Source organism: Vulpes lagopus, chromosome 9 (genome assembly GCF_018345385.1).
Source record: "Vulpes lagopus strain Blue_001 chromosome 9, ASM1834538v1, whole genome shotgun sequence".
Classification (NCBI taxonomy): Eukaryota; Metazoa; Chordata; class Mammalia; order Carnivora; family Canidae; genus Vulpes; species Vulpes lagopus.
In genome coordinates, this window is record NC_054832.1 from 44,010,154 (window position 1) to 44,025,305 (window position 15,152).

Consider the following 15,152-nt stretch of genomic DNA (forward strand, 5'->3'; position numbering starts at 1 on the left):
GTCTTAACCTTTGTAACAATTAGCCAAAACATTTAACATTTTTTTGCATTTGTTTATGTCTATAATTTACTTCTACCAAAGTATTCTCTTTCTTTGTCCAACTCTCACTTTATAAGTTCCAGCTCCTGAGTCCTCTCTTTTTAAATCCACATGCATATTATGACCAGTGGTAACGTAACTGCTAGGATATGCCCTGAGCTGGTTGGTTTCTGCAAGCATTTGTCTTTCTTACTGGATAGAAAGCATTTTATGGGAAGTGACTGCATTTCTTTCCTTGCACCGTCTCTAGCTCCCAACATAGTATTTATGCAGAATTGGAACTCAGCACTAGCAAACAGGCTAAGTATCCCAGTATATTCTAGTACCTGGAACATATAACATTCAGCAAATATATTTCACTGGTGACTGGAAGGGTACACGTACAAATGAATTTCAGTTCTCAATTACCTTAAGCCTTGGCTAGCAGACTTCTTAGACAATTCATTTCAAATTTCCATTCTGCTTTCCCCCAATTACATAAAATATTTTAACAGCTATTAAATATTTACAGCATAATTCTAATCTGGAGTCTGTGGGTCACACATTTCAAGTTTATTCAATACACTATATTGTGGCAAAGCATTTTGAATAATTTTTTTGGAAATGTTATGATTTGACTTGTAAGTTTGTTAAATTACTGAATGTGACCAGGAAGTGACTAATATTAGAATACAAATAGGATCAACTAAGGACTAAAGACAGTAGAATATATAGATCTCTTATTCCCCCCACCCCTTTTAAAGTATAATAAATATAGCACCATGATAAAGTGTAGGGGGAAAGAACATACTATGTTTTAAAAAGCAAAAGACAATACAGAAAGCATATAGAAGCACTGTGAAACCAGGATAATTACCAGGAACTAGCATAGTAGATGTGAGTTCTGGAGTTTCCAAGAAATCCACGTTGCTTCTTTGGAATGTCTTGCTATAATTCGTCTGAAGGTGGCTGTATAAATAATTATAGGTTAAGGCTGTGCACTTTTATGAGTGCAACAAAGTTCAAATTCAGTCAAGATGGCAAGGTTTGGGATGGTATTATTTAAGCATTTGAATAGACTTCTTTTTATGGTTATTTAGCCTTAAAAACAAGACTCAACAATTGTCATCAGAAAAAAAACTTTTAAAAACAGAAGAATGTTAATTCCCTATAGAAGATAAAACAAAAGGAGAAAGATTTCAACTGCAGACAAGTTTAAACAGAAGGAAGAATATATTGGCTGTCAGGATGATTAAAAAATAGGATAGCTAGGAAGGGAGACTATAGATTTTCTCTCACTCAGGAAAAAAAGAAAAGTCATCTAAAAGTGTAGGCCTGGAGTACAAAGTTGAGTAAGTTGCCTTTAAATTTCCCTTTTGAGTTTGAAATTCTACTGGTATCATTATGTATTGTAGTCTTAAAATAGTAAAAAAAAATAGAACTTCTGGGTGAAATATTTATCAATGAAATTTCCAAGTATTCCATTATTTCCATTACCATATTTAAAACCCTAAATATGGACTTACTGGAGGGCTATATTCTCTGCCATTTAAAATCAACTAGAACTATATAATCTCAGAATAGCAAAAATATTCTTCATCCCATTCTTCTAATTATATGTTACTTATTTGTAATTAATTTCAAATAGGTGGATCTGGGATCCCTGGGTGGCGCAGTGGTTTAGCGCCTGTCTTTGGCCCGGGGTGTGATCCTGGAGACCCGGGATCGAATCCCACGTCGGGCTCCGGGTGCATGGAGCCTGCTTCTCCCTCTGCCTGTGTCTCTGCCTCTCTCTCTCTCTCTCTGTGTGACTATCATAAATAAATAAAAATTAAAAAAAAAAACAAATAGGTGGATCTGTTTAACTCTGTTGTACATTCAACATGTACAATATGATTTTATATACATTATACACTGCATAATAGTTACCAAGAGAAGTTGATTTTTTAATTGAATGTCTTTATTTTCCCTCCTTTTTTTTTGTTGCAGTGTTTAAAGACATTTAGAAAAGTTAAATAAGCTATGATGACTTTAGTCATTATATATAGTTTCATGGTAAAGTAAAATACCACAGAATTTGTGAAAAATTAGAAAGTAAAATTATTTTCTCATCCTTTTCTGTGTCCTTTGTCCACCTGCCCTCCTGACACTTTAGACATCCATGACCCATATCTAACTCTTACATCAGTAAAATGGTTAACACTTAAAGTAGTATCATTACTAAAAGCATTTGTGCTTCAAGAAGAAACTGGTTTCTAATCCATGAAATAAATTCCTAAAATGATGGGATTTAGGAAAATGAACAAATGGGAATTCCAGAGGAGATGTAAAGGGAATAGAGCTCTTCCCTACAAGTCCTAAAAACATAACATATATATCCCTCTCCTTGGCTCAAAAAAAAAAAAAAAGTCTGCTTATTACTTACCTATTCCACACACTGCTGTTCTCCCAAAACTCATAAATTATGTAGCGAGATTCACTGGAAAGCTTCTGTATGGAAATACTGAAATGGAAAAGAAAAAGCATAAGTGGCCCAAGGAAGCAAACTAATTTTTCTTTTTTTAAAGATTTTAGTTAATTATTTTAGAGAGTGATCTGGGGGTAGGGAGGCAGTGGGAGAGAATCTGAAGCAGGGTCCACGCTGAGCAAGGAGCCCTATGTGGGGTTGATATCATGACCCTGAGATCATGACCTGAGCTGAAATCAAGGATCAGATGCTTAACTGTCTGCCACACAGGTGCCCCAAGAAGCAAACTAATTTTTCTAATCATCTCTGTATGTGGTATGAAACAATCTTAACCTATTCATATAGGAAACAACTATGGTGCCTGCATGAAAATGAAATTTTTGTGAAGAATTGATTAGTATTTCTGTTTTGTTTGACATAATTTTTTTAATTTTCTGGTTTGGCATCATGAAAATCATCTCAATATATTATAGACATCACACACATAACTTCTGTAAAATTTCATTCATTCAAAATACCGAGTATCTGTTGTGTTAGGGTTCCGAAAAATGTTGAGTGCCTGCCACTGCCCTTGCCCTTGCCCTCAAGTGCAGCTCCTTGAATCTATCCTCTCTGCTGCCATAGCTCTTCCCAGATTCCTGGCCTTACCTTAGCCTTGGATTGACTGCTGCTATGTAGCAAGGCTTCTGGTCTGCCAGTGCCCCATCATTCTCTCTCTCACACACACCCCTCCCAATTTTCTCCAACTTTGAGAGTCTACATTCTAGCCATAGCTGTAGGTTTGTTTTGTGGTTTTTGTTTGTTTGTTTTTTGTTTTTTTGCTTTTCCAATTTTGGGCAGAAAAATTTGTTCCTTGCAATTCTTTGATTAGCTTGAGAGTGGCTAAAAGGCTATGTAATACGTTTTAGAGGTGTTGGATTGGGAGTGTGCTACAAAGACACACTGGGGTGAAGGCTGGATTTAATCCTGGAGCAATGAAGAACCACTGAAGGATTTAAAAAGGTAAATATTAGGGTTCGAGTGGGTTTTAAATATCCTGATGGTGGTGTGAGGTATCCCATGGAGAAAGTCAATACGACAGAGGAAGAAAAGCTAGAAAGGTGGTGAAACTGCTTAGGGGAGTGATGACAAAGATCCAAATTAAGGTAGAAAGGAGGAGGGGACAGATTCATAAATTTAAGGGAGAATGAGAGACAAATACAAAGATGCCTTTAAAAAATTAATTCCAGGAACTTCCAAGGAAGAAGGTGGAGAACGAGGACCCTAATTCACCTTGTCCCACAGACAGAACTAGAGGACAGCCACATCAGTGTAAGTAACTCAGAAAATGACCCACAGACCAGCAGGACAGATTCTCCAGAGCTAAATGTGGAGAAGAAACCATGTGGAACAGGGTAAGAATACTGTTGGGAGCTACATGGACCACGGGACTGCTGGCAGAGGAGAGGGACCCATGGGGGCTAGAGAAGAGACAGAAACAGACCCTCACACTAGGAAGCCTGCACAGGCAAGATGAATTTGATTTGAAAATCAGAAGGGCCAAACTGCATGAGTTCTTACGACCAGTGGGACTTAAGACTTACTTTAAAAATCATCAGGGCTGGCTCTGGGAGAGCCTGGAGGGCAACAGGAAACTGAAGCCCTGTCCTTTAGGAGCACAACAAACAGCCCCATGAACGTACAGCATAGAAGCAGCAGTTTGAAAATACGATTGGGGTGTCCTTGTTTACTAATCTCAGGGCATGTGTCGCAGGGGCAGGGATCAGTGGCAGGTTTCTCCAGGAACCAAGGAACAGGCAGGTGCCAATTCCCTCCCCTGCCTTCCAGTATGAACACACAGCCACCTGGGGGAACCCGAGCAGCAGACAGTCCCTACATAACGTGCTAATACTATGCCTCCTGCCCGCCCCCGATCCCTGCACTTAGGCAGATCCACCCTCTCCAAGTTGGCCTGTCTTGGTCCTGGTGGCTGCAGGTCCTTCCCACAGTGGAGCAGCACAAGCCCTGCGAACACCACACATCCAACCCCTGCACACTTCAGTGGATCTGCCCCCTCCCACCCTCCCCCATACACACGCTATTGGCCAGAGCCCATCCAAAGCAGAGCCAGAGCTTGGCAGTGCACAAGCATCTCTGCCCAGGCTGGCATCACTCCACAGCGATGCCTGCCCCTGGGAAAGGGGAAGATAGCCACATCCCCACCAGCCCAACTAGGGCCTCAGCAGTGGGCTGAGGGTGGACATCTGGTCTGACCACAGGCCCCACTCAACAATGAACAGAAACTTTCAGGATACAAAACAGTGGAAGTGCCCTGAGTTCCGTGCTACTACATCTCTGGCAAATGCCAGGTCTGACTCAACTCGGGCCCAAGGCCACCTGAGACTGGACCACTTTCCTACACCATACACAAAAATAAACTCAAAATGGATTAAGGATCTAAATGTAAGACCTGTAACCATAAAAATCCTAGAAGCAAACACAGGCAATAAGTTCCCTGACATCAGCCTTAGCAACATTTTTCTAGATCTGTCACCCAAGGCAAGGGAAACAAAGGAAAAAAATAAACTATTAGGATTACATCAAAATAAAAAGCTTCAGCACAGCAAACAAAAAAAGCCAACCTGTGGAATGGGAGAAGATATCTGCAAATGACACATCTGATAAAGGGTTAGTGTCCAAAGAATATAAAAAATGTATACAATTCAACACAGAAACCCCGTAAATAATCCAGTTAAAAAGTGGGCAGAAGACATGAACAGACATTTCTCCAAAGACAGATGGCCATGAAAAGATGGTCAACATCACTAAACCTCAGGTAAATGCCAATCAAAACCACAGTAACATATTACCTCAAGCCTGTCAGAAAGGCTAAAATAATAATAATAATAAAAAGAACACAAGAAACAACAAGAGTTGGTGAGGATGTGAGAAAAAGGAACCCTTGTGCACTGCCGGTGGGAATGCAAACTGATGCAGCCAGTGTGGAAAACTGTACGGAGGTTCCTCAATACATTAAAAATAGAATTACTATATGATCCAGTAATTCCACTGCTGGGTATTTACCCAAAGAATACAAAAATATGAATTGGAAATGATATATGCACCCCTATGGTAATTGCAGCATTATTTACAATAGCCAAAATATAGAAGCAAGTGTCCATCAATAGATGAATGGATACAGGGATCCCTGGGTGGCGCAGCGATTTGGCGCCTGCCTTTGGCCCAGGGCGCGATCCTGGAGACCCGGGATCGAATCCCACGTCGGGCTCCCGGTGCATGGAGCCTGCTTCTCCCTCTGCCTGTGTCTCTGCCTCTCTCTCTCTCTCTGTGACTATCATAAATGAATAAAAATTAAAAAAGAAAAAAAAAAGAAAAAAAAATAGATGAATGGATACAGAAAATGTGGTACACGCACTTCCCCAGAGGAGTATTCCTCAGCCATAAAAAAAGAATAGAATTTTGCCCTTTGCAACAACATGGATGGATTTAGAGAGTATAATGCTAAGCAAAATAATTCAGAGAAAGACAAATACCATGATTCACTCCACGTGGAATTTCAGAAACAAAAGAAATGAAGGGAAAAAAAAGAGACAAACCAAGAAACAGACTCTTAACTATAGAGAATAAACTGGTGGTTATCAGAAGGAAGGTGGACGGACGGGGTGGGGGGGGTAGGGGGGATGGGTGAAATAGGTAAAGGGGATTAAGAGGACACGTATCAGGATGAGCATTGAGTAACGTATAAAACTCTTGAATCACTACACTATACACCTGAAGCTAACACAGAGTTAATTACCCCGGAATTATAATTTTTTTAAAAATAAAAAATTCCCTCAATCCAGCTTGCTCAGTCTACAGTTTTACATTATATCCAGATTAGAAATCAAAATGAGAGTCTAAACTAACAGCAAGGATATTGATTTAAAAGAGAAAAAAGAATGTTATTAGTGTAAAAGTCAAGCTAAATGTAGTTTAGGATTTACCTAAGTGTGACCAGCAGGTGGTGGTAACTACACACAGAAATTTTAATGCTTTTTTTCCTTTAGTTCTTTGCCTGTAAATAGTTTTTTCATAGCTGTTTATCTTAATTAAGGTATGATGTAGCAAATATTGCTAACTCAATCTCAAATTTTCTAGGGAAAAGGTTTATAATAGAATCAAAGGAAGCGGATGGAAAGTGAAATCAGAGATTTTCTAATTCTCGGAGTTCATAAGTGAGCTCTTGGCTGGGGTTCCTGGAAATCGTTGAAATGAGCTGCAAATTGATGTGCATGTCTTTTTTATTTTGGGAAGAAAATACATAGCTTTCACAATAGCCTCAAAGCATCTATAATCTCCAAACATAAGTTGATGATGTAATGGGACAAATTTCAACCCACGACTGTTTTTTCAGGACAAAGTTTAAAATATTCAGCTTAGCACTTTAGGCTCTTCAAGAAATACTGATTCATTTATATTACTTATTACATTAAAAGCCAACTTATCCTGCAATCTAGACCTTCTAGACATCTGTAAGACTGTAAGGAATTAAAAAAATATTTTTAGCATCATTCTCAAGCATTTAAAGAACTGAAAAGTATCAGTGTGGTCAGGCAATGGTTTGAAGTATAGACCAGCAGGCCTACCCTTCTCTACAACTTCGTAGCTTTGTTACTCTGGGCCCATTACTAACCTCAGTTTCCTCATCGGTAAAATGATGATAAAAACAGGACAGTGAGGACTAAAGGGTTGCCTGCAGAGCGTTTAGCCCAGTCCCTGGCAAATTTGGGGTGTTGAATTCGCTGTTAGTTCAATAGCTCAGAAGAAAGTGGCACTTCCACTGGATGAGCAGTTACAAAGGCTAATAAGTCTTAAACGGTGTTAAAGCTGAAAAGCACAACAGAAGTAAAAGGAACTGGAGAGAAAACCAGACCAGGCAAAACAAAACAAAGCAAAAAAACCCCAACAACTGAAGGAAAAAGACATTTGTGAAAACAACGTAAAGCTACAGGCCAATAATGGTGACAATTGCCGTATCATTGTACGCGCCAACAGCGATGGTGACGGTTGCTACCATGTATGGCTCTATTCCAGCCCCTGGTCTAAGCACTTGACACAGACTGAGTAATTCTACCTTCACATGGACTCTGGGGCAATACAGCAGACACTGCTGCCTCTATGATTACTCACTCTTAACAGAGGCCTGCCACCGCTGAGCTCACAATATAGCCAACGTACCAGTCGGCGCTGGATTGAGACAGCCATCACCAACCCCCGCTTCTCTGTTGGATACGGGTTTTCTCACCTGCTCTGGAGTCAAGGAATGACCATGTAACTTGAGCTGGACCAACGGATACCAAAGAACGTGTACTGGGAAGCAAGGGCTTCTTGGAAATGCTTGCATCCCGAGCCTCAGACATAAGAGGAGGACTTGTTGGGACTATTCTTTTCTCGTTCTCTCTGACTATAGGCCGACTGGTGAAGAGCCAGGTGGCAGGGCTGAAGACCAGCGTGGATTTTGGCTCAAAGGGACACAGGTGAAAATGCTAATCAGAATTGCTCTAAAGACTGGGTGGTTTCAGTTATGAGCAAGACTGACCAATACACAGCAATGACATTTAAGGATGTTGCTATTTAAGACCGTCTGGTACAAAGAGCGACATATGCGTAATGTGCAATGACGACACTAAGAAATGGTTAATTATGAAAAAGGTGTCAACAATATTTCTCTCGAAAAGGCAGAGGGCTTGAATGATCAGCTTTCAATTATCTGCACACTTAGAATTACATAGAACATTTCTGAGCTGTTGCTAATGTGCTTCAGTCTCCCTCCTTGGTGTGTCCTCTGACACCACTCACTGGCTGAAGCAAGAATTCTTTGGCTAAGTTGTCCCTGGATGCAGTGACTAAGAGCTTCAGCCCAGAGCTCTGGGAGACCTTGAATATCCCCAACAGCTGGAAAAAAGTGGTGAAATAGCTTCCAGGGGGAAAGGACATGGCTCAAGAATAGTTGGGGTTGAAGATAAGTTACACAAAACTCTCTTCCTCTTGGCTTCTTCCTTTTCCTACATGCCCTACTTTAACTCATAGAACCTAACCACTGGAGAAAAGGCACAACACAACACAACACAAGGGAGCCTCCTGCCCCCCCCCCCCCCACATTTCTCCACACCAAGCTCCAGCCACCGAATTATGTTACTTGCACAAAAATGCTGATAAATGACTCCTAGTCAATATGCCACAGCATATCATTAGTTCTTTAAGATGTTTCTTTGGCCATGGTAAAGTCTCAGGATCACGTCTTCTAATACAATTCCACATTCATGTTCTCTAGGCCCTTGACATGGAGTTTAGAACACATAACATATTCTAGAATTTTTATCTAAGAGTGACTTCAGAAATCATTTCATCCTATTTAATAGTTGTGAGACTTTAGCCTATGAATGAGTAACCTATTTTCCCAACTTGATTCTAAGACCCTTAAAAGCAGAACCTTTCCTCACTTTTCCTGACGTCAAGCACAGTTCTAAGAATACACTGGGTACACCACATATATTCAATTGGTAGCTCCCCACAGGGATTCGTAAGCCATCGTGATTATAAAACAAGCAAAAAGGGGCGCTTGGGTGGCTCAGTTGGTTAAGTGTCTGACTCGTTTTCAGCTCAAGTCATGATCTCATTGGTCGAGTTGTGAGACTGAGCTCCACGTAGGGCTCCATGCTCAGCAGAGTCTACTTGAAGATTCTTTCTGTCTGCCCCTCCCCCAAGTCTGCTCCCTCTCTCCCTCTCAAATAAATCTTATAAAAAATAACCAAAAAAATCATTTTTTGTGTGCACACACACAACGGTCACACAACTGATTTACGTGGCTTTTCTGCTAACAATCATTTTAGAACTCAAGTGACTGACATTTTGGTAAGGGTTCCGTCAGCCCCTAAACCTCTTGAGTGTTGTGGTCAGATGACTTCAGGGCAAAAGTCTCTCTAAGTCAGTTGCCCAAATTTGAGAAACTAAGACCTTGTAATTGGAACAGGAGGGATCTCGTCCATTCTACCCCTGGTTAACCACAGGAAGTCCAGAAAACTTTAATTCAAGGATGACCAAATACTAGCAAGGAGTAAATGTGGGTTTTGGAGTCAGATACGCTAGGGCAAGATGTTTAATGCATCTGAGCCTACTCTCGCCTTCAGAGGATGTGATACATACTTCGGATGATTGCCGGGAAGACTAAATAAGAAAATGGAAACAAAATGCCTAGTCATTAATCCTTAATTCCTACTTTATTTGATGGCAACATTTCTTATCTAGCCATGGTGAAGCTGAGCCTGTTATCAGGGGAAAAGAAACTGCAAAACTGATAATCCTGAGTTCTATTTTATCAGCCAAGCACAAAGCAATGGTGCAGGGCACGCTGGAGCACGACGGACAACGTGAGTGGCCCATCTGATTGCTCATCAGCTGATGCAGAAGAAAACTGAATTTGACGAAGTGGCATGACTGAATTTAGACAGGCATGTGGGCATAACGTGTATTTCACATGGTTTCCGTCCATGGGGAGCAATTCTCTGATGCTCATTTCCATCTGATTAAGTCTACTTTTTTGATAATTCCAGTAAAAGACAGAAATCAGTTGAAAAATCAGCAATAAGTGAGTGAAGAGTTCTTAAATAAATGAGCTTGCAAAGGAAAAGGAGAGGCTGAGAGTCTCATCTCATTGGAAGAGCCTCCCGCCCCCCCCACTCCCGGACCTCACAGCTGGAGCCCACAGAGCCAGGGTCCTAGGATGTTGAGAGAATAGTCTGTAGCAGGTCATGCAGGTCTATCTCCATAGCTGCTCTCCCGCCACAGCTCCCCTCACCCCTTGGGGCAGTCTGTGTAGCTTCTAGCCCTTTCCCCAGCACACATTAAAGAACTATCACCAATCCTTAAAAAATACCCACCATTTGCTTTGACGTGGATGGAACTAGAGGGTATTATGCTGAGTGAAATAAGTCAGTCGAAGAAGGACAAACATTATATGGTCTCATTCATTTGGGGAATATAAAAAATAGTGAGAGGGAATAAAGGGGAAGGGAGAAAAAATGAGTGGGAAATATCAGAAAGGGAGACAGAACATGAGAGACTCCTAACTCTGGGAAACGAACTAGGGGTGGTGGAAGGGGAAGTGGGTGGGGGGTGGGGGTGACTGGGTGACAGGCACTGAGGGAGGCACTTGATGGGATGAGCACTTGGTGTTATTCTATATGTTGGCAAATTGAACACTAATAAAAAATAAATTTATAAAAAAAATCAAACTCCGTGCCCTATTTATAAATGTGAGAAGTCTAATCCATTCCTGGAGACTGTGACTACCAAACAAGACTTTATCTTCCCCATGTCCCCACTTTTTTGGGTGAGCAGTTCCTGCGATGGATGGTGTACACACACACACACACACACACACACACGCACACACACACACACATACTCACATGCATTTTCCAAGCATTCCATTTCAGTTTCAGAGGAGTAGGCTTTTAAGACTACATATACTCAAACTTTGGCAGACCCCTAAGTCACTGAACTAAAACGATTAAAAATGGTTTCAGTGTGAGCCCTTCTAGTTTTTTGTGAACAACCAACAACAACGCAAACTCAGCATTTCCTGCGTTTCTACTATGCAGGCATGCCTGGAAGACTGTAGGCACTGAGCAAGTCCCCTGCAACTCGACAGAGTGGGTCAGTGGTCAACCAGCTAGAGGATGAGGCCACAGTCATCCCAGCTCACATTTTCCGGGCCCCTCGGTGTTTAGCACTCAGTTCATCCCCACAGCCGTCTTAGGGTCTTAGCAAATCCTCCATGAGGAACTGGGCATTATGAGATGCAGTTTAAACAAACCCCGAGGTAGGGGTAGATTTGGTTGTAGTTTTACAGAAGCAGGTGAGTGGCCAGGTCTAAGGTGCAGGTTATGCTGGAAAGACAATGGGCAGCTGGGCACTGCTGACACTCAGGTGGAGAGAGCCAAAGTGAGCAGGGCTGTGCGTTTTTGAGTAGGAAAAACATAGGGTCAGAGAAACATCTAGCATTTGGTTAAGAAACTCAGAGAGTTACTGCAGTTCCTGATGAAGGGAATTCTGTTAAGAACTGTTTCTGTAAAATTATTCTAGTAACTATTGATTGGGCCACTTGGAGCGGAGACACTGAAAATGAGGAATAGTTCATAAATTTTAGTAGCCTCAGATAATCGAAGCCTGAACTGGGGCGACTACGGAAAGAAGTGGTTTTTTTTCTTTATTTTTTTAATTTATTTTTTTATGACCAAGGTCTGCAATCAAGACTTCAGACTTTGTACAATTTCATAGTGGCTGAAATCGCTATTAGGCTACGGGGCACGCTGCCAAGGGAGCAATCAGAGCTAGACGCACTAGAGTTGGAGCTCATCTATCGGGGTGATTTTAAATCAGTGTGGGCCTGCCTGGATGCAGAAGGGGAGATGTCAGGCGAGGAGAGAGACTCCCCTCTTCAAACCGTTGTCACCATTTTATTTCCCTCAGTGCCCCCATGATCAAATCCATACAGAGTCCAAGAATCGAAGAGAAACACCCAATTAAAGTCTGCAGTCTGCCTCACCCAGAGGGCTGGGTGCTCAACATAAATACAACAGGCTTCTCAAATGCCCGTCCCCCATACCTGCTCTCCCAGTTCCCTCCACTAAGGAACATTCAAGAGCGCTTACCGCAAGCATCCGCTCTGGGACGAAGCACTCTCCACATAGTGTTTCAGAGCAAGCTGGAACTCTTCCAAGTCCTCTTCTATCACAGACATCTGACGCTGGACGAGCATGATGTGCTGCCGAGGAAGAGCCAAGTGTTACCACTCTGGCTGCCAGGGAGCCTCCCTTAAGCTGACCCCCCACGGCCCAGCCCAGTCCTCCTCACAAAGCAAACAATTCTCATCTAAAAATACGACCAAAAGGAAGACCATGACTAATCCAAGTAATAACACCGTAGAAAAGCTGTAAAGCAGGCTGGATATTTGTCTTGCCTCTAGGAGCAGGTGCTAAAGAGAGTGTCTTCCCAAGGATACACTTCCCTGTTAAAAGCAGTGGTTCTCAATTAGAAGCACTGAGGAGGTCTTAAAATTGCACTTCCATCAGAATCTCTGGAAGTGGGGTGCAACACTAGTATTTAGTGGCTCTAATGTGCAGCCAGGGCTGAGAGTAAGTCCTACTCTACACACTGCACAGCTCCAGCTTTACCTTAAATATTTTGGGATATTAGCCATGTGTATCATGACAAACAAATTTCAACCTTCGTGCTCAATGTGTTGCGTTTCCAAAGGTACATTAACCACCGACCACATACCACACAGGCCCTGCTCAAAATCTCATGGCGTCAAAGGGAGCCTCTGTTTAAATGGAACACACTGGGCTGGATGGCAACTGCTTACTGCAATAAATCCTATTATCTTTATAGTACTTGTAGTTTGAAGACTTCCCTATAGATCTGCCTATGGGCTTCTCATGGCACTTTGATCTCAAGATTAAGCCTTTCCTCCATCAACAGTTGGTAATGAATCATAGAGGTGGAAAGGAAAGAAAAAAAAAAGTAAGGATTGGGCGCGAATGATAAAAGTGTGAAACAACAATGTCAGGACAGTTTAGAATACGAGGAAAACAACTTGCATGATATTACCCAGCTGTGTGGTGGCAGAGCCAGAGTTAAGACCCTGGTTGGCTGTCTCCTCTCCAAAGAGTTTCTCACGTCATGTTCACAGCCACCATTGTTGGAGACCAGTCATATCAAACGTATCATATCAGGCACTTTATATATTCAATTCTTGTTCCTACTTTGCTTTCTTACAGGTAAATGCTAGATGCTGGGTATATAGGGATGAATCAAGATAGAATCCTTACCTTCATGGAGTTTAGTAAAGAAATCAACAAGGTTTGAAAACTATACCTATGGAATAATTTTAGGTATTGATATGATCATGAAACTGATTATATGTAACTGATTATATGTAAGCTGGCAAGAAGTCTACTGAATTTTTGACAGAACTCTGTTGTGCAATAAATCTTGATCCCAGTCTCAAAGTCCTTTGATTGTATAAATCTTAAGGTAATATTTGGGCCCCCAAACTCACCAGAGCAGGAAGCAGGCTACTGTTTAACCCCTATAAAGGACAATAGTCTCCAACCAGCTCTTTCCGATGGCGTCTTGGAGGATAATGAACCAAGAAGAAACTCTCAAAAGGACAACAATGGGCAACAGAATTCTTCCCAGAATGGAGACCCAGTTTCTAATCACTTCCTTCACTGACAAACACCTTCCCATCATGAATTCATTGTTGCAATGAACCAGTGAATGCTGTGTGCTTCCTAGTCATGTCTTTCTCGAATTGCAGCTCTTACGACATTTTTTCCTGGCCCAGTCCTAAGTATTATGTCAGACTGCAAGGGACTGCATCTTGATCTTACAGAGAGGACTGGTCATCACCCAGAGATCCTGGTCTTTGTGCCAGAAGCAGTAACTGCAGAGGCCTTAGAGTGGTCTCCTCTGTGAAGGGGTCTATGTGTTCTATGTATGTGAAAAGAATGAATATTTGATAATCAGAAGGTTCACTGTGCCAAAGACTCCAAACTGTCCCCCCAAATCCCTCTCCTCTTCTTTCTAGGTGGAGTTATGAGTGCATATTCCATAATCCTTTGAAGTTAGGTGTCCCCAACTGATGCATTTTCACCAACAGAATACACACAGGAGTGCTGTGTATTGCTTTTGGACCAAGACTTTCAAGAGAGATGTGACCTCCCTCCAAATTCTGTTCCCCTTTGCTGTTGATAGAATGACCTGCTTTAGAAATGGCAGAGCCACACTTAAGAGGAGCCTGTGTCCCTGAATCACTGTGTGGACCGTTTTACTGGGCAAGGGAAAAACTTTTATTATATTGGAATCATTCTCCATTTGGGTCTATTTGTTTCCATAGCCCAGTCGCCTTAATGAGTTCAGTAACTTTAATTGTGCTTTGTTTTATTTCCCTTAAGGATCAGAGATCAAGAATCAGTAGATACAAGCCTATTAACTGTTTCCTAAGATCATGTAATGAACAATCTCCTGTACCAGTCTCCCAGGACCTGGTTTTAGTATCAGTAACTAAGAGTTTAAGTTAATCTCTGCCAAAATAATTGTAGACATGTTCTTTTGACAGCAATCTACAGGGACTTCTTGATCACGTATTTGTAATTAACAGGGACTCAGATAATTTCTCATGGGCTTTCCTAATAAATCTATCTACCTATTCCACCATAATTCTTTTAGTGTGAAGGCAATTCTTATGTGATCTAAATTGCAACCACGAATAGACTCCTTCACTACTCCCTGAAGGTGTGCCCTTTGAAATCTGACTTTTTAGCTTCTTCTATCAAAACATGGATCCTATTTCCCCTTCCCTTGGATCTGGGCCAGCCATATAACTTAATTTGTCCAACAGAATGGGGCAGAAGAAAACAGTGTGCCAGTTTCATGGTTAACTCCCCAGAGGCCTTGTGAATTTCTGTTCTTTCTCTTGGATCCCTGAAACTGCCATGTGAACAAACCCTTGGAGAGCAGGGCTCAGCCAACTTTTTACGAAAAGGGACAGAGAGTAACTATTTTAGGCTTTGTGTGCCATAAAGTTCTTGTCACACTCCACAACTCTGTTTTAGTGTAG

General features: G+C 41.6%; 1 protein-coding gene across 1 annotated transcript in view; it reads right to left on the bottom strand.

Annotated features, from left to right (window-relative positions):
* Positions 1-15,152, bottom strand: part of NECAB1 (N-terminal EF-hand calcium binding protein 1) — a 186,962-nt gene that overhangs the window by 5,958 nt on the left and 165,852 nt on the right. Inside the window, exons 10-12 of the mRNA XM_041768387.1 lie at positions 12,181-12,293; positions 2,444-2,521; positions 896-987 (exon numbers count right to left, since the gene is read on the bottom strand). Coding sequence (XP_041624321.1) covers positions 896-987; positions 2,444-2,521; positions 12,181-12,293 — 283 coding nt within the window. The remainder of the gene's footprint in view (positions 1-895; positions 988-2,443; positions 2,522-12,180; positions 12,294-15,152) is intronic.